Here is a 22641-nt window from a genome sequence, read left to right as displayed (position 1 = left end):
CCACTACATCACCCTGCCTCTTTTTGTTCTTTTACTGGTGCAGATCAAGTACAGTTAATTACCTTGCTTTACGTGGGTACCATTAATTCATATATTTGAACATCATGATTAAATCACCCCTTCTTCCCACCCCCACTGAATAATCCTACAGTCTTCAAATTCTGTCCATAATTCTCATTTGCCAAATATTTGATAATCTTTGTATCTCTCTCAAAAGATTCTCCATGTTTTTGCCTGTGGATCCTTGAAATGGACACTGCTATGGGAAGTACTAGCCACTGTTGACACCAGCACTGCTTTTTATTTCTTACACATTATGCCCCTACTTATACCTCCCCATATCTTGCATGTGGTTTCCCAAGTTTCATACAGGTGATATAGTAAAACATTAAACATAAGCCCTTGGTTTTCTCAGCTATAAAATGAGCAAGTTAAACTAGATTTCATATGTCAAAGGATTTGGAGTTGGAGGGGAGTCTTAGAGATTTTCACAATTTTATAGATAAGGAAACTGAGACCCAGAGTGTAAAATTAGGTAGTAATATGTGTAAAATAACAGGTAAGAAACAGAGCCAGTATTCTAACTCAGGTCTTTTGGCTCCAATTCCAGTATTCTCCTATACTATTGCTCCCTTAGTTCCCTTCTAACTTTAACAATGTGATTCTATGACTTCTCTCTCTCTAGGGCATTATGTTTTAAATTGCAGCAGGTTAACACTAATTCACACACAGATAGTCTCTTTCTGGACATAATCTAGCCAACTGGTGCGTTCACTAAACATCAGAGGAAGATGGGGCGGAAGCTAGCATTATACTGTCCCTAAGAGCATGTTGAAAGTAATAGCAATAAGAAGTTGTCCCTTAAGGATTACTTAGAGGATGCTGGGAGTGTTAAAAGATTCCAGCCATTTCCTGGAGTATAAAAGAAGTCTTTGGTGACACGGTAGTGTGGGCTTGAGGCCAACTCCTTATGTCCTCAGCTGATTGCTATTTCCCACCAGCTAGTTTGCCAATAATAGCCTCCAAATGTAACCAGTACTTAACATTTCATGATCTAATGACACACACACCTGTATGTGTTTGTGTAGATTAGATAGATTCAGCAGATAGGTAGTATTGTAAGTTTTACAAAACACTTCTCGAATTACTCTATAAGGCTGGTAAGCTAGACGAAGGTATTCCTATTTAATGGGGAAACTAAGGCTCAGGAAAGTGGTTAACCCTAGGTCACACAGACAGTACATGAGAGAGCAGGGGTTCAGACTAAAGTCTTTTGACTCCCAAGTTTAGTATCCTTTCTGTTATAAGCTTTTTTTAAAAAGTTGTGAACTTAATCATTAACAAACACGAAGAACAAAAGAAAAAAGCATTATATATTAAACCATGGACTGTTGTTACAGTTTTTTTTTCCTTGCAAGGCAGTTGGGGTTAAGTGACGTGCCTAGGGCCACACAGCTAGTAAATGTCAAGTGTCTATTTGGAGACTGAATCCAGGGCCAGTGCTCTATACACTGCACCACCTAGCTGCCCCTATCTTGTTACTGTTTTTAAAAGTGTGTATTAAGTTTAACAGGACAATAACAAAATTGGTTGTATCCTTTTGAATTTTTTTTGTTTTGGGTTTTTTTTTGATTGTTTTAATTGACCATGTTTGGAAATCTGTGTCTTTTTTTGCACCTTTTTGCCAAGAGGTGGAAGGTAGGCTTTATCAGTCTTCTGAAGTCATGATTGGTTGGTCATTGCACTGATCAGAATTCTGAAATCTTTTAAGTCCAGTGTTCTTTCCATTGAATTATACTGCCTCCCTTATATGTTAGAGCTGGAAGTTACCTTAAAAGACTATCTGGTTTTTTTGTTTGTTTGTTTTTAAATAACAGCTCACATTTGACAGCTTACAATGTGCTTTTCTCAATACAGGCAAGTAAGGTTAGTGCCCTTTATATCCATTGCACTCTTTAAAGCATATTGGACATGCTTATGGACATATGGGGGATATCATGACATAATTCAGAGATCTTATGTTATAAAAAGCTGAATTTAATTCTGTTTTAGCCATGAATATGTGTAAATGCAATAATGCCATTTCACATTGGGTGGCCAAACTTTCTTTTTTATTAAAAAGTTCTCGTATTCTGGTATATTTTGATTTTATAGTTTAGGTTTTGGCTTAAGTAAATCGAAAGTTCTAATAAGTCATTGGTTTAGATAAAGGGCTGCCACCATAGTAAAGCTCCCATGATGGAACTTCCCAATTCAGAATGGAGAAGAGAGCTGAAAGAATGCTCATAGGGCTTTGGAAAAAAAAATGTTCATTTGAAATAGCCCTAGTCTTGGGAGGGGAATGAACTCCTGATGTTGATTTATCCTGAGTTTCTCAGGTTACTCTTAGAGAAACATTTCTTTCAGGCCATAGCTGTCTTATTGGTAGATGCATCTCAAACTGGGTATAATTTGAGGACGTGGGTGAACTACATAGCACATTTAGCATTAGTGATCACTATGAATGAAATTTTTATTGTTAAGTTGTGTCTGACTCTGACCTCAATCGGAGTTTTCATGGTGGAGATACTGAAGTCGTTTTCCATTTCCTTCTTCAGCTCATTTTAACCCTGAGGAAAACAGGGTTAAGTGACTTGCCAAAGGTCACACAACTAGTAAGTGTCCCAGGCCAGATTTGAACACATAAAGAGGCATCTTCCTGATGCCAAGGCCAGTGCTCTGTCCACTGTGCCACCTAACTGCCCAGTGAGAGAATTATTTCTACTCAATTTCTCCTCAAAATCCCAATTTTCAAAATTTCCTTACTGTAGTCAGCCAGACCTGACATTGAGGGCATTGCTTCCTGGGAATATTGGAACCTTTATAGATTGCCTGTGAATTATTTTTAGCCATTGGAATTTATTTAGTACAATAGTGCTGAGGTATAGTATACTAAATAGTAGTAATGTTCATGGATTTCCAAAGACTAATTTACTCCCATGGAGTAGCTTATTCCCTATTATGATCTGATTATAAACGCTTTCCACCTTACAATACTAAATGAAAAATAGGCCAGCCATTAACTGGCTAAATTTCCAGCCTGCACTTACTTGTCACTAGCCAGTTTATAAGAATGTCAGAAGCTTCACAATAGAGTCATTCTTTATCAGAGCTTCCTCAGTAGATTCATATTAACCTGATGGAATCCCATGGAGCTGGATGCAAACATGCTTTAAACTAGTGCTTAATATTGGAGTCATTGTCATTAGGTATTTCCCTTCTGCTCTGAAGTGTCGCTTAGGAGATGTACTGAGCAATATAGATGCAAAGCATAAAGGCTCAAAATATCGCACTCAAAATTATACAGAAAAAAATTTTTAAAAGGTTGAAAAATGAATTTTTAAAAATAAAAAGATTTCAGGAATTTGGGAAATTTGGTTAATTGATACTTTAGAGTTTTGCTGGCCTAAGGAAACCTGTGAATGAAGTGGACTAAAATTCAATCTGCAGTAGATTGGTTCAGATTGAATAGCACTTTAGGGATCTGTGATTTTGTCGACGTGGGCACTTTGTCTACTGAGGCAGTTTGTAACCCCATCTACACTTCAGTAGACTGTCTTTGTGAATTGCTATTGCCAAAGCAATTCATCACCCAGGAATCAACCTGTATGTAAACTCCTTTATGTATGTCCTCAGATGCCAGATAGATACACTTTCCAGTTTGGTGTATAGGACTTGGCAGAACTGCTCAGCTGGTAGGCATTTGAGACCCCAGTATTTGCCTCTCTCTTGACCACGATGCGTCAGAGTAGCACTTTAGTGTAGGGAGCCCAATGATGTCAAAAATATCAAGGGGTTAAGAGCTGTAAGACAACTTAAAAGATAATGTAGCCCAAACCTCTCATGTTAAGGGTGAGGAAATTGGACAAGAGATGTTAAATGAGTTGCTCAAGATCATACAGGTAATCAAGTAGCAGATTTAGGGTAATGAAATAGAGAAAAAATTAAATGCCTTTTAAAGGTATTATTAAAAACGTTTTTAAAGCATGCAAGTTACTTTATGTAGTATTGTTGGCACCCTTAAAACAAGCCTTTGCTTGGATAAGATCACATTTTACATGCCTTGTTAGAAAAGATGAATGAGGCATTTTTAAAGTTAAAATTTTTTCAATAATAAAAATAATTGTAGCTAGCATTTTTATAGCACTTTAAGGTTTGCAAAGTGCTTTACAAATATCTCATTTTTATCCTCGCAACATGTCTGGGAGGTAGGTGCTGTTATTATCCCCATTTTAGAGATAAAGAAACTGAGGCAGACAAGTTAGTGACTTGCCCAAGTTAATATAGCTAGTAAAAGTCTGAGGCTGGATTTGAACTCAGATTTTCCTGATTCTGGGTCTAGCATTCTGTTCACCATGCCAATTTTCTCTCCTACCCCAATAGGGGAGAAAACCCTAACAAATAGGCATAGTCAAGCAAAACAAATTCCTATATTGGCCTTGTCCTAAAATGTCTGTCTCATTTTGCATATATTTGGTCCATCATCTCTTTGTCAGCTGGGCAGGATTCTTCATCACCAGTCCTCTAGAATTGGGCTTACTGCATTGATCAAAGTTCTTAAGTCTTTTAAAGCTGTCACTTTTACAATATCATGTAACAATTATTCTCCTGTTGTTCACTCTGCATCTTCCCAGGTTTCTTTAAAAATGTCTTCTTCCTCATTTCTTTCTTCTTCTTCTTCCTTCCTTCCTTCCTTCCTTCCTTCCTTCCTTCCTTCCTTCCTTCCTTCTTCTCCTTCCTTCTCTTCCTTCCTTCCTTCCTTCCTTCCTTCTTCCTTCCTTCCTTCTTCTTTCTTTCTTTCTTTCTTTCTTTCTTTCTTTCTTTCTTTCTTTCTTTCTTTCTTTCTTTCTCTCTTTCTTTCGCAGTTGAGGTTAAGTGACTTGCCCAGGGTCACACAGCTAGTAAGTGTCAAGTGTTTGGTCTGAGGCCGCATTTGAACTCGGGTCCTGCTGACTTCAGGGCCGGTGCTCTATCCACTGCGCCACCTAGCTGCCCCTACCCTCGCCATTTCTTACAGCACAATAATATTTCATTTCATTTGTATACCACAGTTTGTTCAGCCATTTCCTAGTTGGAGTGCCACCTTAGGTTCCAGGTCCTTATCACCACAAAACAACTGCTATAAATACTTTAGTACATATAGCATCTTTTCCTCTTTCTTGAATTTCTTTGGGGGCATAGGCTTCTTCTAGTAGTCATTTTGCTGCATCAAATGTGTGCTGGGTCAAAAATATTGACCAAACTGGTATACAGTTTAGTAATTTTGGGGACATTGTTTCAGTTGCTTTCCAGAGTGGTTTTTCAGAATAGCCGGATCAATTCATAGCTTCAGCAACAGTGTATTAATGCACCTGTTTTCCCATAGTCCCTCCAACATCTCATTTCTTTTTTTGACAGCTTTGCTAATCTGATAGGCATGCGGTAGAAGTGGAATGAGATATTTTGAACAAAAAAATCTAGAACAAGGAAAATTTTGTATGAATTGTTAAAGAAATGAAGTGAGCAATACCAGGGGAGCAATTTACCCACTGACCACATTAATATAAAGGAAAATGATTTTGAAAGACTTCAGAACTCTAATCAATGCAGTAATGAATTTTGACTTGGGAATACATGGTGAAGCCTGCTTTCCACCTCTCAGCAGTGAGATTCTGGACTAGAGATGCACATGGAAGCATATGTTTTCAGACATGGCCAATGTTTTGATTTCAATTGCTCTATTACACTTATCTGTACAAGAGAAGGTCTTATAGGGAGAGAAAGGAGAGTCACTGGAAATTGACAATGGCAGAAAAAAAGAAGAGTATCGATAAAACATTTCTTTAAATACCTAAGATCCCAGAGGCAAGGTAGGACATACATTTAAATTTTTTTTTGTGATGCTCTTCTGTTTTTATATCAAAGCTATTTTTAAAAAATACCTCTCCTTAACCTAAATGAGCCCTCTCATGTGACAAAAACAGTTAAAACCAACAGACACAGGGACTATGCCCTAGTATGTGTAATACACTATATTGGTAGTCCCCATCCTCTCTGCCAAAGGGAGGGCAGTGAGTAGGGAATGCATTTTTGAAAGTAGCTTGGCCTGATCAGCCATGGTTTCCTGGGAATCAAGATTTAGAACATTTAGAAAAAAATGATTATTTAAATTTATGTTCCCATATGTGAAATCATGCTAGAATACCAGATAAAAAGATTTTACCTAAAGATTTCGAATTTCTCCTTGGATAGTACTTTGTACACTTGGATGAAACACCCTAAAATGTATAGATTGCACTGTAAAGTCAGTGTAACATACTGTATAGGTAGAATCCTGTTTTTAAAAATTTCATTGTGACATTCAGTCTAATACAAAAAGCCTATTTTTTCCAGTCCTGGCTCTACTATTAGGAATAACTCTTCAGTCACGTGGATACAACAAATTCTGATGTCAACCTTCTTAAAGCCAAATGTATCTGCAAGTACCTGTTCACTTAGCAATCAGCCTATTTAATGATGATTTTGTCCTTTCAGTGCTGAATTAATGTAAAGTAACTATTTTGAATACAGCGTTCAATATGTACAGTGTTCCATATGTGTTTTTAAAAAATAAAGCTGGACTTTTTTTTTTAGAAGATGTGTTGGTGATTTATTTTGAAGGACTTATAAGTATAAGGGGGAGGTGAAAAGTGCTTCTTGACTATTGGTAGATAGGTGTTGGACTTTCTAATCTCAGACGTAGGCATTCTACCATTTTCTTTTAATGACATACTAAAGAAAGGGCTAAAAAGAATATTTTATATTCTTAATAATTATTAACTCAGGATAGGGAGAATTTGTAATATAATACTAGGAGAGAGTCTAGGATTATAGATTTAGAGCTAGAAAAGACCTTAGAGGTTATCTAGGCTACCTCCTTTATTTCACAGATGAGAAAACAGGCCCAGAAAGGTTAAGTGCTTTGCCCAATGGAGTCCAAATCCTATCTGACTCTGAGCATCTTCTGAGTGTAGCCCACTCTGTTAGGGGAGATACAGAGTTCAGATGGGACATGTTCTCTGTACTCACAGAGTTTATAGCCTCAAAGACTGAGTGAATAAAGATGTGAGTATAGCACCTGGCTTCAGATGGTTGAGGCATTTGGAGGAATAGGGTCAGAAAAGGGAGACTTTCATTTGTATCTTTCTGTCAGTCAGTAAACATTAAGTGCCTACTAAGTGCAAAGTTGAATGCTAAGTGCTGGGAAAACAAATAGGAAAAAGGTAGTCCCTGCCCTCAAGGAGGATACAATCTAATAGGGAAAGAGAACACACATCTAATAGGGAAAAAGAAAGCTAATAAGAGGCCAAAGGCTCAGAGACATTTGCTCAGCTAATGTCAGAAGCAGAATTCGAACCCATATCTTCTGGCACTATCCACTACTCTATGTAGCCTCACATTTCTACAGCATTTTGACAATAATCTTGGGAGTAGAAATTTTTTTTATAGAAAAGGAGACAGGGTCACAGAGGTGAAATAACTTGCTCATAGTTACTTGATTTCAATTCCTCTATTACACTTATCTGTGCAAGAGAAGGTCTTATAGGGAGAGAAAGGAGAGTCACTGGAAATTGACAATGGCAGAAAAAAAGAAGAGTATTGGTGGCCTTTGCCTTTAAATCACAGTCATTTCTGGAAAAAAAAAGTCTTCCCTTACTGTTCATAGTGAACCCTCTATGACCAAAAAAAAAAAAAGAATGGAAAAAAAAATACATCCAGTGACTACCTTTGGCAACAGGGTCTCCCAAGAAAGTAGCTTATTACCTTGTCTCTTCTTAGAGGCCTTCATCGGTAAAAGCCAATTCAAAGTCAGACAACCCTCTCCTGATTGTGTAATTTACACCCTGGCGATCATCATCTGTATTCTTCTCTTCATTCTGACCATTTTACTATTTTGTTGCTGCTGTTGAGGCGTTTTCAGTCGAGTTTGACTCTTTATGACTTCATTTGGGATATTCTTGGCAAAGATACTGGAGTGGCTTGCCATTTCCTTTTCCAGCTCATTTTACATGAGTAATCTGAGGCAAACAGGGTTAAGTGACTTGCCCAGAGTCACACAGCTAGTAAGTGTCTGAGGCCAGATTTGAATTCAGGAAGATGAGTCTTCTTAACGCCAGACCTGGCTCTCTATCCACTTTGCCACCTATCTGCTTTTATTTTATTGCTATTTTGCTATTCATTGGTTCAAAAAAATCTTTCTGTTTCTTTGAATTCCTCATATTCATCATTTGTTACTGCCCAATAATGTCACTGTGTATGCCATAGTAGTTCTTTCAGCTGTTCCCCTATTAATGGGTACCTATTTTGTTTCTAGGCCTTTGCTACCACAAAGAGTGCTGCTATAAATGTTTTGGCACCGTAGACCTTTGTTTCTGTGACTTTCATGGAATATATGCCCAGTAGTGGTGTTTTGGGGTCAAAGGGTATGGACAGTTCAGTAATTTTTTTTTTGCATAATTCCAAAATGATATCCAAAAAATTTGGACCAATTCACACTCTACTAGCTCAATTTTTACTAAACCACACTGCCTTTTAAGACACCAGACTGAGTACCAACAGCTGCAAGGACTCTTTTAAAAATAATCCCTAATCTCCTATAATTCATTTTTTTTAATTTTAATTTTTGTTAAGAACATCTAGTTACACTCAAATAGCAGAGCAGAATCATTCCTCCCTAGTACCATTGCTTTAGAACATCCCTCTCCTACAACATTGGTCCCACTTGGTTTTGTTGGCAAATGCAATAGATAATGAATGTTTGTGTAAGCAAATAAAAAGCCAACAGGCAATCATAGTGCTTCTCTTTTGTCCCTATAGCATTAGGATTACTTAAAAAAACCAAACTAATTTTAGATACAGCATAATAATCTAAAATTTTATTGCTACCCTTTTTTTTTTTTCTGCCAGTCAGTTCTTAATATGTCACAATCTCATTGAAACTGCGACCTCTCTGCCCCCACCCAAAACAAAGAAAAAGAGTGAAGCAACATTGACCAATAATACAACTGCCTCTGACAGTATATGCCACATTAGGCACTCCTAGTCTTTCACCTTTCTGCTGAGAGGAGGGAAGTATATTGTATCATCTGTTCTCTGGGATGAGATTCTTGATTGCAGTTAATCTGAATACTTCAATAGTCCAATGGATTTGTGAATTCATTGGTGTGGGTACTTCTTCTAACCATGCAGATCACAATTCATCCATGCCTGCCTAGTCTCTGTGCAACTCTTTTTGTTGTTCAGTCATTTTCAGTTGTGTCCAACTCTTTGTGACTGTATTTGGATTTTTCTTGGCAGAGATACTGAAGTGGTTCATCGTTTCCTTCTCCAGCTCATTTTACAGATGAGGAAACCTAGGCAAATGAAGTTAAGTGACTTGATCAGGGTCACACAGCTAGTAAGTGTCTAAGGCCAGATTTGAACTCTGGATGAGTCTTCCTGACTTCAGGGCTGACACTCTGTCCTCTGCGCCACCTAGCTGTCCCTATGAGTTCAGTACTAAATGAATCTGTGATCTCATTGATCCTTCATCAACTAATAAATAGTTTTCCATTACTTGACTGTGGCCAAGTAATTCATTACCCTGTGGCTAACCTTGTTAGGAACCCTCTCTGAACTTAGTTGGGCTGGTCTTTGGACAGCAGGATACAGTTCATCACAAGCCTGTACAAAAAAACTCCAGCTTGGTAGATCTTGGAGCACACAAGCCCTTGGCATATAGCTTTTGAGGACCCAGGGTCTCCACTTTGCAACAATGAGCAATTAGAAACCAATTTTAGATGAATTTTATAATAAAATGGAATTTTATAATAAAACTATAACCAAATCCTGCCATAAAGCTTCAGAATGCCATTGTAAGACTCTTTAGGAGAAGACTTTCATTTATTTGTTCATTCATTCAATAAGGATCTATTAAGTGCTTACTGCATATTACACGTCAGGAGTAGAAAGCCAGAAATGCCACAATCCCTGCTCTATAGGCGTTTATAACATTGTGTCTATGGAGCTAACTGTGCCTGTTAACATGGTTTCACCCAGTGTTACATTTCTATGGAAACAATGAACAATCTAGCTTGAGCTCATGCCTACATTTGCCTCTTGCTTTGTAACAATGTTATTCAGAAGAATCATAAAGTTTGTAGGATCTCTTTGATTCTCACCTGTGTATAAAGCATGTGTATATTCACCTTTCTTATTTGTATAAGTGAGAAATCCATTCCTTATCCAAGAGAATAAGGTGTGGCCTCTAATAGGCTGAGCTTAGGATTGAAATGTTGAAATGGACCCTGGCACCTTTTAGTCTCAGCCTCCATCTTCAAAGAGCTGTAATCTTTGAGATAGTGGTTATTTACTTGATAAAGGAAGCAGCATGATGTAGTTGAAAGACATTTGATTTGGAGTCAGAAGACCGAGGTTCAAATCCTGATTCTGCTATTTACTACCTGTGTGAGCTTGGGCATTCACTGTACCTCTTTGGGCCTCAGCATCCTTATATGCAAAACGGGAAGGCTGGATTAAGGTGATCTCTAATGTCCTTTCCAGTTTTGAAATCCTATGATGCTAGGTCAGGAGGAGCCTCAGTAGTACAAAAAGAATATTGATGAATTTCTAACATTTTGTTGAAAATTTAAAATACCTATATTATTTATATTCAAGACTGAATATCCAGTGTAATGGATAATTGGAGATGAAATGACTATATATGTCATCCAAGGACTAGCCTAGCTAAGTTTAAAGATGCTTATCACCAGGTTGGCCAAAGGGTGACAACTTTTTCTACTATAGCAACTCTTGACCACTGTCTGTTTAGTTGTAGAAAAGTCATGATCTACCCCAGTGATGTGAAGCTCAAATAGAAACGGGGCCATTAAACTGTACATAAGGATCCCAGCTGGCTGCGTGTTGACTTAGAAAACCATATATCAACATTATTTTTATTCTATTCTATTTTTATTAATTTGTTTAAATATCTCCCACTACATATTTTCCCACTATATATATATTTTAGCCACTCAGGAGTATTGCTGGCCAAGTGTTCTATACTTTTGATCTACACCAGTGGATATCAACATATATGTTGGGAAAATCACAATTCCTTGATGTTTAAAATCATCCCAATGTTGTACTTCTACTGATGGTGATTTACTATGTATAATGTGTGTGTGTTTATTTTGTCGAGACCTTTATTGATGTCTTTTTAACATTTATATTTCCCCTTGTATGCCAACTAGAAAACTATCACTTACAACTTATAACTATAATTTATACATATATAGCTTATAACTATCATAAGAATTTTTAAAAAAGCAAGAAAACTGGTGAATGGAAAAAAATCTGATGTCAGTTGCAATGTTCAATACTTATGGACCACCCCCTGCCCTCATGCTTCTGCAAAGGAGTGGGGGAATGTGTCTTTAAATATCTCTTCTTTGAGGTTGAGCTTATTATTCATAATTTTGCAACATTCATTTTTTTGTTATAATTTTTCTAAGTTGTTTTATGTTCAGTTACAAATCTTCGTAAGGCAGCTAGGTGGCACAGCAGGTAGAGCATTGGTTTTGAAATCAGGAAGACTCATCTCCATGAGTTCAAATCTGGATTCAAACTCTTACTAGGTGTGATGCTAGGCAAGTCACTCCAGTATCTTTGCCAAGAAAACCCCAAATTGGGTCATGAAGAGCTGGACACCACCAAAACGACTGAACAACTATAAATTCTCTCCCATCTCCTCTCTTCTACCCACTGAGAAGAAAAGAAAAATAAAGCCAAGTACAAATATGTTAGTCAAGCAAAACGAATTCCTGAATTAGCCTTTTATACACACGCATGCGTATACATGCACATATAGGTATGAAGTATATTCACAGGTACATATATACCATGTATGTACATGTATATTTATTTATATTTTATTTTTCCAATTACATGTAAAATAATTTTATACATATGATTGTATATATTTTATAGCAATTAGATATGTATATATATCATATTTTTTCCAATTACATAATTATAAAAACAATTTTTAATACATTCTAATGAGGAAAAACAGCAAACAAAATGGAAATGGAAAGGGAGGGAGGGATCCAAGGAGGTATGCCCATGGGGCAAGGTAGGAAAGTCTTGAGTCAAAAATAGATTTGAGAAAGAAACGAGCATGGATGGCCTGGGTTCTTCATGAAATAGTGTTTCTAGGCAGGAACTCACTAGGCAGGAAGAGGGGCCTTAGATTTATATAGACTTAAGGTCTAGAGAATTGTCTGGGATTATGTGACTTAACCATAATTATACAGCTAATATATAGATAAAGAGACAGTGTAGTCAAAAGAATATAGTGCTGCTCTTGGAGTCAGGAAAATCTGACTTCAAATCCTCCCATAAACACCATTTGTGTGACCTTGGGCAAATCACTTAACCTTACTTTACTTATTTGTCACTTGGGGATGATAACAGCACCTACCTCTTAGGGTTGTTGTGAAGCACAAGTGAGATGATGTACAGAAAGTGCTATGTTATCATGAATTATGATGATGTTGAACATCCCTTAATCAACAAGCATTTATTAAGCACCTACCCATTTTAGGCATTGGAGTTACAAAGACATAAATAGAAAAATCCTTGCCCTCAAGGAACCGGAATTCGTATTAAGGGAGACTATCTATCTATCTATCTATCTATCTATCTATCTATCTATCTATCTATCTATCTATCTATCTATCTATCTACCTATCTATCTATCCACACACGCATACATATATGTATGTATGTGTATATATGTATGCATGTATATATGTATGTATGTATATGTGTGTGTATACACACACACACATATGCAAGTATCTACAACACAATACTCAAACACAAGAGAATTTTGGAGGGAAAGCAGCAGCAGCCAAAGTGGGGAAGGGATCATGAAAGGCTTTGTGTAGGAGCTGGTGTCTGAGCTGAGCTTTGGAGGAAGGTTGGAATTCTCAAAGGCAGAACTGAGGAAAACCTGTGTTCCTGGGATAATGATGAGAATGATGATGTTGTGTTAGAGCTTGAACTTAAAGTCAAGACTTTCTAATTCCAAACCACAGCACCTCTCACGTGAATAGTCTATCAATAATAATAACTTGGGTTCTCAGTTAATGTGCAAACACAATCTCTAGATAAAATATTCCTTGGGCAGTCCTGAATATTCTGTGTGATGTCTCCTCTTCTCCATCCTTTATCTTCCTTCTTCTGTACTGCCATCACTCCCTCTCCCTCTCTCTTCCCCTTCTCTCTCTGTGTCTGTGTCTATGTCTCTCATACCTTTCCTTCTTCCTTCTCTCCTTCCCTCCTCCCTCCTTTCCTTCCTTCTTTTCTCTTTCCTTCTTTTTTCTTTCCTTCCTTCTTTTCTTCTTTCCTGACCTCCTCTTTTTCTTCCTCTCTCTCTCTCTCTCTCTCTCTCTCTCTCTCTCTCTCTCTCTCTCTCTCTCTCTCTCTTTCTGTTCTCTGTCTCTCACTGTCTCTGTTTTTCTCTGTCTCTCTCTCTGTCTCTCTCTCTCACACACACACACATACACAGAGGGCTGGGGATATAAGAAAAAGAACTATAAATAATTTTTGGCCTGTGACTGATATCTTGTCTTGAGGCTTCAGATCCCTGTCTTCCCATTTAAGCTGTGCACAGAAAGTAAGAGAGCATGCATGTTACCTTAGTGGCTCATGTTCCTTTCATGAGATTCCTCAGGGTATGCCTGTCAAAGTCAATATCACCTAGAAATAGTCAAATAGAACCCAGAGCTCTTATAAAAATAAATAAAAAATAAGGAACATCCTCGAAGCTCACTACATACTGCCCATATTTTTAGCTGCACTTGGGAAACCTTTTGAAATTTTATACTGTTGCCTACTATGTTTTGTCATGTCCTGAAAATTGTTCTCCAGAAAAGTGTACATACAGAGAGTACATCTTCTCCTTCTTTGTATTAATCTTGGAGAAGAGGATTGTATAACCTGCTGAAAAACCAAAACCAAATCACACAGTCAACTTACATTTCTAGTAACCAGGCATGATAAAGTAGTTTGAGCTGGGTATTACCTTTGGGACACTTTCTGGGTGTCTGAAGATGAATAGGTGAGGATTTTGTATTGTGGAGTTTTTGCCTGGAAGGGGTCAGGAGTAGGGTAAAAGGGAAAGAAAAATTTTTCAAAATTGAAGGATAAAATATTTTCTTTGAATTTAGCTAAGACTTCTGTGGCAGGCTTCACCTTGAATCTTAAATCAGTTCAGGAATAAGAGCTGCATTTTCAAATAGGGGTGAGTTTGTTTGGGCTGGTTTGTCTGTTCTCAGGGTTTTGTGGGCACATTGTAGTGCAACCCTTTGGCTGGTTCCAGATTCCATGGTTGCCCTGGGTTTTGCTGTGTTTCCTCAGGCATTTTCTTATTTCCCATTCTTCTTGTGTTCCCAAACAAGAGCCCTCTTTGCAAGCTGAAAATTAAGCATTCCTTCCTCATACACCATAAAAAGTTGCACAGCCCATCCAGACCTTGAGTCTCCTGAACTTCTGCTCCCTATTGCTTCTTCCTCAACTTGGGGACAGTGTTCAGTGTTTGAACCGATAGCTTGAGAACTTAACCTGGTGGTTTATTGAATTGTGTCATCGGAATTCAATGTGCTGTATGAAATGATGACTATAAGTAATCCAGAGATGCATGGGAAGAATGGCATAAGCTGATACCAAGTGAGGAAGGTCAGATAATACACACAATTACTATGATACTGTAATTAAAAATGACATTATAGACTATTGGACTTAGATTAATTGCAATGTCCAGTCTTGATCCCAAAGGATAGATGATGAAAAATACTTCTCTCCTCTTAGTAGAGAGGTGGAGGATGGTGAGGATGGAATGTTGCTGACAATACTCCACGTGGGTGCTTGGATGTTGCTTAACTTTTTTGTTTATTATCAATCAATAAAAATTTATTAAATGTCTACTACAGGCCGGGCACCGGTACTGGGGACAGAAAAGGCGGCAAAAGACAGTTCCTGCCCCTGAGGAACTTACAAACTAATGTGGAAGACAATGTATAAACAAATATTTACAAAGCAAGCTAGAGAGAGGATAAAAAGGAAATAATAATTAACAGGAGGAAGGCACTAGAATTAATAGTGGTTGTGGAAGTCTTCAAGATTTGGTGTGAATGTGAAGGGAGGAAATGTATATCAGGAAATGATCATAGTGTCAAAACCAAAACGTCAGTTAAATTTAAAAAATGCAGTGACCATCATTGATCCGGAAGACAAATGATGAAGCACTCTTCCCTCCTCTTGGGAGATATGTGGTTGTTGCATATGCTGTCTGGTACCATTGCTGTGGTATTTGTCTTTGCTTAACACTTTGTGGTTGTTGCTGTTGTAATAGAAGAGGGAAAGACATATAGTGGAAAATACTGGTTGGAAAATGTGGATGAAAAAGACATCAGTTAAATTTTAAACAAGCAAATGAATTCAGTGATCCTCTCCTCCCCAAACAAACAAGAACAAACCAAGAGGATACTTGGTGTTTGTACTGAGTCTGACATCAATATTGGGAGCTCCCAGGAAAAGGGGATGATGGGCCAAGGTTGTAACTGGTGCAGGTCAAAGCTTCCACGCTGGTCTGCAGTGGTATAAATCCAGCAGTGGCCACTGAGCTTCCAGTCTCCATGAGGTAGGGAGACCCAGTTTAAACAAACAAAAGAAAATAAAATAAACATTCCTTGGTACCCTCTCTCCAGTGAGGCAGATGAAAGTCTGTGGCAAAGTATTTCTAGAAATAGGAGAAACATATAAAGAGACTTACAAATAAAGTGGCCAACTGTTTGGTGCCAAAACACAGCTCCAGCTGCATCACACAGCTGAATGTTTTGGAAAACCAAATCCTCATCAATAATGTGTGTGTGTTAAAAAAGGAAGCATATTTTGTCATTTGTTATTTCTTAGAAGAGCAAATTCAAAAGGGCTTTTTGCATGGTGGGGGATCTGTTGTTTGTAGAAACAGAATGAAATGTTCAACCCTAATCCTCAGATGTCCTAAGCCTTGGAGAGAAAAAAGAAACAATTAAATCCCTAAATTGAGTTTGTTGGAGTTTTGTATTAATTAACAGAATGAAGACAGAGATGCTTTTCTCTCCATTTAAGCAGAAACAAAACTTGGTCTGTCTTCCTCCCAGCATAATAGTATCTATTAAAATGAAGTGAATCTCCATTTGAAAAATTACTGTTAATACGTTAAAAATTCTGCCTAAGAGGATTTCTGTTCCCATGAAAATAGAGGAATTATAAGATATGGTATGTCCTTATTTCCCCTCTAAAGCAGCGGTTCTGAACTTTTTTTTTTTCATGGACTCATTTCACAGCCTGATGAAGCCTATGGACTCCTTAGAATAAAGTTTTTAAGTTCATAAAATAAAACACCTGGGATTATAAAAGAAATCAAGGGTTAGTGAAAAAAAAGATAGTATTTTTTTTTCTCATCCAAATTCATGGACCCCTCTCAACTCTATCCACAAAACCATTGGGGGTTCCCTTGGGGACCCTAGGTTAAGAATGTGTCCTGCTCCAGATGCAATCAAATATTGTGGAGTAGTAGAAAGAGCTGCCTGTATATTTCCAGGGGATATCACCTTTCTTCATCATTCTCAGCCAATTTCAGGCTGAGAGCAATATTCCAGAGTGATATGCAGTTTCTGGTAACTCCAGGGGAAATACCCACAAAGGGCAAGATTGAAACTTATACAGTTACTTCCATCTGTTTTGTTCTTTAAGGTCAATCTTTAGATTCCCCATTCTTGTGTACCTGAACAATTCTATGATGAACAAATGTAAAATAAAGCAACCTTGCTTCTCTCATTCCTATTAGGAGCTTCTTCTTGGTGGGCTAGCTTCCTGTGCTGGCTCTTCAACCAGCAGATCTCCTTTTTGCAGTCACTGAGACTTCTGTGTGTAGAAATAACACTCAGAGTATTAGGAAGGGTACAGAAATCTGTCTACCTCTACAGACATGGATTTCCTTTTGAATCCATTTGTCTGTAATACAGATGTTTGCAAGACTTCTGTACTGAGGCTCAAGAAATTAAGGAGAACAAATGTACTGTGTGCTTGTAGGTGTAGGTATGGAGGAGGGAAATAATTTCTACTTCCTCTTTCTAACCATGTCACAGGTTGGCTGAGCATCAAGACATGAGATGCAGTTTTCCATACTTACTGTCCTCTACATCTGCAAAGAAGTAGGGGAGGAATGTTCCATGCTGGCCTGGCCTGATGATGACTGACACAAAGCTCAACCAGTGAATGACAGGAGAATAAAGGAACAACTTTTAAAAGGGAGGCAATGTTTTCTTCCCCTTTGCTGACAATTTAATGAGAACATTCTATGTAATGTTCTGTGGAAAGAAACACCAGAGTAGTAGTGAACATTCACAAAACCTCTGACTGCTGTTCTAGGCCTCCCTCACTATCTTATTTTGTTTGCTTTTAAATATATTAGTATTTATTTTGTTAAATATTTCCCAATTACTTGTAAAAATTTTAAACATTTATTTAAAAAATTTTAAGTTTCAAATTTTCTCCCTCCTTCCTTCCTCTTACCCTCCTCTTGAGAAGGTAAACAATATGATGCCCATTATACATGTGAAGACATGTAAATCATATTTTCATATTAGCCATATTGCAAAACACACACAGACACACACAAGAAAACTAAAGTTTGTTTGGTTTTTTTTGGCTAGGCAATGGGGTTAAGTGACTTGCCCAGGGTCACACAGCTAGTAAGTGTTATGTGTCTGAGGCCAGATTTGAACTCTAGTCCTCCTGACTGCAGGGGTGGTGATCAAAATAAAAGTTTTTTTTTAAAAGTATGCTTCAATCTACATCCAGAGTTCATCAGTTCTCCATCTGGAGGTGGACAGCATTTTCCCTCATGAGTCATTTGGAATTGTCTTGAATCATTGTTGTGATCCAAGTAGTTAAGTCTTTCAGATTTGATCATTGTTAGGATATGCTGTTACTGTGTACAATTTTCTTCTGGTTCTGCTCACTTCACCTTGCATCAGCTCATATAAATCTTCCTAGGTTTTCCTAAAACCATCCTGTTCATCATTTCTTGTAGCACAATAGTGTTCTATCACAATCATACAACACAACTTGTTCGGTCTTTCCCAAATTGATGGACATTCCCTCAGTTTCCAGTTCTTTGCCACCACAAAAAAGCTGCTATAAATATTTTTGTGCATATAGGTCCTTTTTTTTTTTAAATCTCTTTGGGATACAGAGCCTACTGCTACTACTACTGTAGTATTGCTAAATCACAAGGTATGCCCAGTTTTACAGTCCTTTAGGCATAGTTCCAAATTGTTTTCCAGAATGGTTGTACTAGTTCACAGCAATAATGCATTAGTGTCCCAGTTTTTCCATATCCTTTTCAGCATTTGTCAGTTTCCTTTCTTTTTAGTTTTATGTATTAATTAAATTGTTTTCTTACACTCAATTTTATTAATTTCACCTTTAATTTTTAGGATTTCCAATGGTGTGTTATCCCGACTGTAGCTCCACAGTATTAAATTTTTTTTTCTGGTTGCTTGTAGTATATATCCTTGACCTGAGAGCTTCAAAACTATTATGATATTCCTGTGAATTTTCATTTTGAGATCTCTCTCAGGTGGTGATTGGTAATTTTTTTTTGTATTTCTATTTTACTCTCTTGTTCTAAAACTTCAGGGCAATTTTCCCGAGCAATCTCTTGAAATATGGTATCTAATTTTTTTTTATTGTAACTTTTAGATAGCCCAACAATTCCTGTATTTTCCCTCCTTTTTCTGTTCTCCAGGTCAGCTGTTTTTCAAATGAGATGTTTTACATTCTCTTATATTTTTCATTCTTTTGATTTTGTTTATTTCTTGGTGTCTTATGAAGTCATTAGCTTCTCCTTTCCAAATTCTAATTTTTAAGAAGTTATTTTCTTCTGTAAGTTTTTGGATCTCTTTTTCCATTTGATTGACTTTCACAGTTTTCTTCATTTTCTTGCATTATTCTCATTTTTTCCCCTAATTTTCCCTCAACCTCTCTTATTTGATTTTTAAAATCCTTTTTTAAGCTCTTCCAAGAACTCTTTTTGGGTTTGTGACCATTTAGCTTTTTTCTTTGATATAGAAGTAGTTTTTTTAACTTCACTATCTTCTGAATTTGAACCAAGAGCTTCTGTATTACCATAGTAATTATCCAGCCTCAGACACTTACTAGCTGTGTGACCCTGGGCAAGTCACTCAATCCTGTTTGCCTCATGTATAAAATGAGCTAGAGCAGGAAATGGTAAACCACTCCAGTATCTGCCAAAAAACCCCAAATGGGATCACAAAGAGTAGGACACAACTGAAATGACTGAACAACAGAGACCACAGGGAGCCAATGGAACTTTTTGAGCAGAGGAGTGACATGGTCAGACCTGTGCTGTAGGAGTATCAGCTTGGCAGTTACATGGAAAATAATTGAAGAGGGGAAAAATTTGAGGTAGAGAGACTATCAAGGATATTATTGTGATAGACCAGGTGAGAGGTGATGAGGGCCTGAGCTAGGGGGCTTTCCCTGGGAATAAAATGAAGGGGATGGATTGAAAAGATTTCTTTTTTTAGTTTGTTTGTTTTGGCTAGGCAATGGGGTTAAGTGACTTGCCCAGGGTCACACAGCTAGTAAGTGTTATGTATCTGAGATCAGATTTGAAGTCAGATCCTCCTGACTCCAGGGCTGGTGTCAAAAGATGTTATAAAGGTGAAACTGTCAAAACTTGGTAACTGATTTTTTTTAATCATGTCAAAACTTTATGACATCTCAAAGATCCTAAAAGTGAATGGTTCTCATGAAAGTCCATCAGCTCCTGTACATTTAATTCAGATGTTAGTAGCTCAGTGGATAAAGCACTGGATCTTGAGTCTGGAAAACCTGAGTTCCACCTTCAGGCACTTGCTAGTTATGTTACCTTGGATAAGTCATTTAAGCAGTGACTGCCTTAGTTTCCCAATCTGGGGTAAAATAAAGATAATATAATAGCACATACCTCTCAGGTTCTTGTAAGGGTAAAATGAAATAATATTTGTAAAGTGCTATGTAATTGCACTTGTAATTGTAAGTTGTAAATTTGCTATATAATTGTAATTGCTATGTAAATGCCAGCTATTATTATCATCTAGAAAACTGAAAATGTTTTTGTTAATATTATCTTTAGCTATGCACACAAAAGCAGCAAGACTGAGTACTTATACTAATCTTCTTGAAGAGTGGTTCATTGGGAAGGTTATGATACAGGAAGACATTCTTCTTGAAAATGTGGGATACTGACATGGGAATAATTTCATGTTAAGCTCATCATGGATAATGACAGATTTTATTGTAGGCCTTTCTTTAATATCATGTGGCACACAATTATTTCACATATAATTATATATAATATATGCATATATAAATTTATATGCATATATCCATACAATGTCTATACTTTGCCAATAAAACAAAAATCTGATGTCAACTAAATGATGCTTTATTACTTTAGAACTCAGTATTGTCAATGAGCTGGACAACAGGCTTAGAAATCCACAAAGCTAAGGCTAGTTGGAATTCTCTTGAAGGTTCTGTAATACCTTAAATTCTATGACTTCCAAGTCTCACTCTCCTGCCATAAATGGATGAAAATTATTTTTCATGAGTTTAATCTTCACCAATCCAGGGTTGAGTCTGAACAATGACAAATATTACTCAGGGCAAGAAAAGTCAGTGGCTGGAATCAGCAAGTCAAAGTATTCCATCTGAAGTGTCCTAGGTACTGGTCCACTTAGTTGAACTTCCAGGCCTGAAAAATTTTAAGTTTCAAAGATTTCTTGAAAAGGAGAAGGTAATTAAATTCTAAAGCCAAAGGCTTCACTTGTCATTTGTTGCTTGGCTTTTTATTCTCCAATTTTTTTTTGTTTTGTTTTTTGGCTAGGCAATGGGTTAAGTGACTTGCCGAGGGTCACACAGCTAGTAAGTGTTATGTGTCTGAGGCTGGATTTGAACTCCTGAATCCAGGGCCGGTGCTCTATCCACTGCACCACCTAGTTGCCCCTCCAATTTTTAATAAAGAAAAATTATAGTCATCTCTAAATTCCCCACCTCCCCCCTCTTTATTTTGAGATTGTGGGTTGTTTTTGCATTGAGCTTAAGTGAATATCACTCTGCTGTGGTTATTTTCTGGATGTCTGGAGAAGTAGTACCTCAGATAAATGAAATCATTTAATAATATGGCATTCTTTTAGAAGCAAAGATGTACACAAAGAAACTTTTTTTTACAGAAATATTTGAATGAATAGGGGTTGCTAATAAAGTACACATATGTTACAACTAAAGATAAACTTGAATTTCTACACATAAGAAAATAACTACTAGGAAATACTTTAATTTAAGAACTATTTGTAGGGTCTTTTGTGGGGGGCAGTGATGAGTAGTTTTCCAAAGGACTGTTATTCTGGAACAGTAGTTGACTGAGGTGAGCTGAACTAGGAAATATCAAAGGATGTAATTCACACAAAGATGTAAAATGGAAGGACATTCTTTCTTTCTTTCTTTTGTTTTTTTAGGCAATTGGGGTTAAGTGACTTGCCTAGTAAGAGTCAAGTGTTTGGTCTGAGGCTGGATTTGAACTCAGGTCCTCCTGACTTCAGGGCTGTATCCACTGCACCACTTAGCTGCCCCGACATTATTTCTTAATAAACTAATGACATCTCACTTTGAACAGATGTTCTTGACAGGAGGAATATAAAAACAACTCTAATGAATGAATTTACTAATAATAGTTCTTCCGCATTTAGAGGCAGTAGCCAAAGCCAGCATAGATGAGAAAAATATGTGAGTCTGGAGAAACACAGAGCATTGCATTGAAGTGTATGAAGTAATGTACTCATTTCAGCATTGAATTAAATGTCCATGATTATTTACAGGTCCTTTGAATTCAGATATCTTCTGGCTCACATACAAGTGACCTGTGTTACCCCGTCCTCCTGATCATATTGTCCGTCATCCAATTCCCTCAGAACACTGTCACTGCTGCTGACCCCTGAGAAGCTACCATAGGGTGCCGGCATCCCTTCTCTGGTCCAAGGGTCTTGAGAAGGAGAGAGATGACATTGTTCAGATGGGTGTCTGCTTTCTGCAGGGCAAGAAGTGGCTGTGTCCAGCCCAACGCTCCGGCTAGTTACCTTGCTTTTCTCTTCCCTTATCTGCCTCGTGGATTTCTTCTGAAACATAAGAGGTGTTCACACAGGAATTATAACAAGACAGCTGGCAACTGCTAAGCAATGACAGAAAGGCTAGTAGTGAGAAGCCTGGACAAGGCAGCTCTACATGTGGTCAGAGAGCCTATTTGAGACACCAACTGGGGGCCAAGTTACATACCTCTCTAAGCTTCAGATTCTTCATCTGTAAAATAAGGGATCTGACCTTGATGACTTAGCATTTTTGTCAGTGCTAAAGGGACCCTGAGAATCCCCTCGCAGCTCTACGTCTGTGATTTGATGTGTAAGTAGTCCAGTCGGTTTCTGTGGACAC

At 37.5% G+C, this 22641-nt stretch overlaps 1 protein-coding gene across 1 annotated transcript in view; it reads right to left on the bottom strand.

Moving 5' to 3' along the window:
- Window positions 1–20586: 20586 nt before the first annotated feature.
- RFTN2 (raftlin family member 2) overlaps window positions 20587–22641 on the bottom strand; it is a 77464-nt gene continuing 75409 nt past the window's right edge. The window contains 1 exon segment of the mRNA XM_020993613.2: window positions 20587–22331. Within this exon segment, the coding sequence (XP_020849272.1) occupies window positions 22062–22331 (270 nt within the window). The 3' untranslated portion in view covers window positions 20587–22061.

Source organism: Phascolarctos cinereus, unplaced genomic scaffold (genome assembly GCF_003287225.1).
Source record: "Phascolarctos cinereus isolate Bilbo 61053 unplaced genomic scaffold, phaCin_HiC Scaffold_726;HRSCAF=1367, whole genome shotgun sequence".
Lineage (NCBI taxonomy): Eukaryota > Metazoa > Chordata > Mammalia > Diprotodontia > Phascolarctidae > Phascolarctos > Phascolarctos cinereus.
The sequence above is the reverse complement of the archived record's forward strand: the minus strand, read 5'-3'. Positions and strand labels throughout refer to the sequence as shown.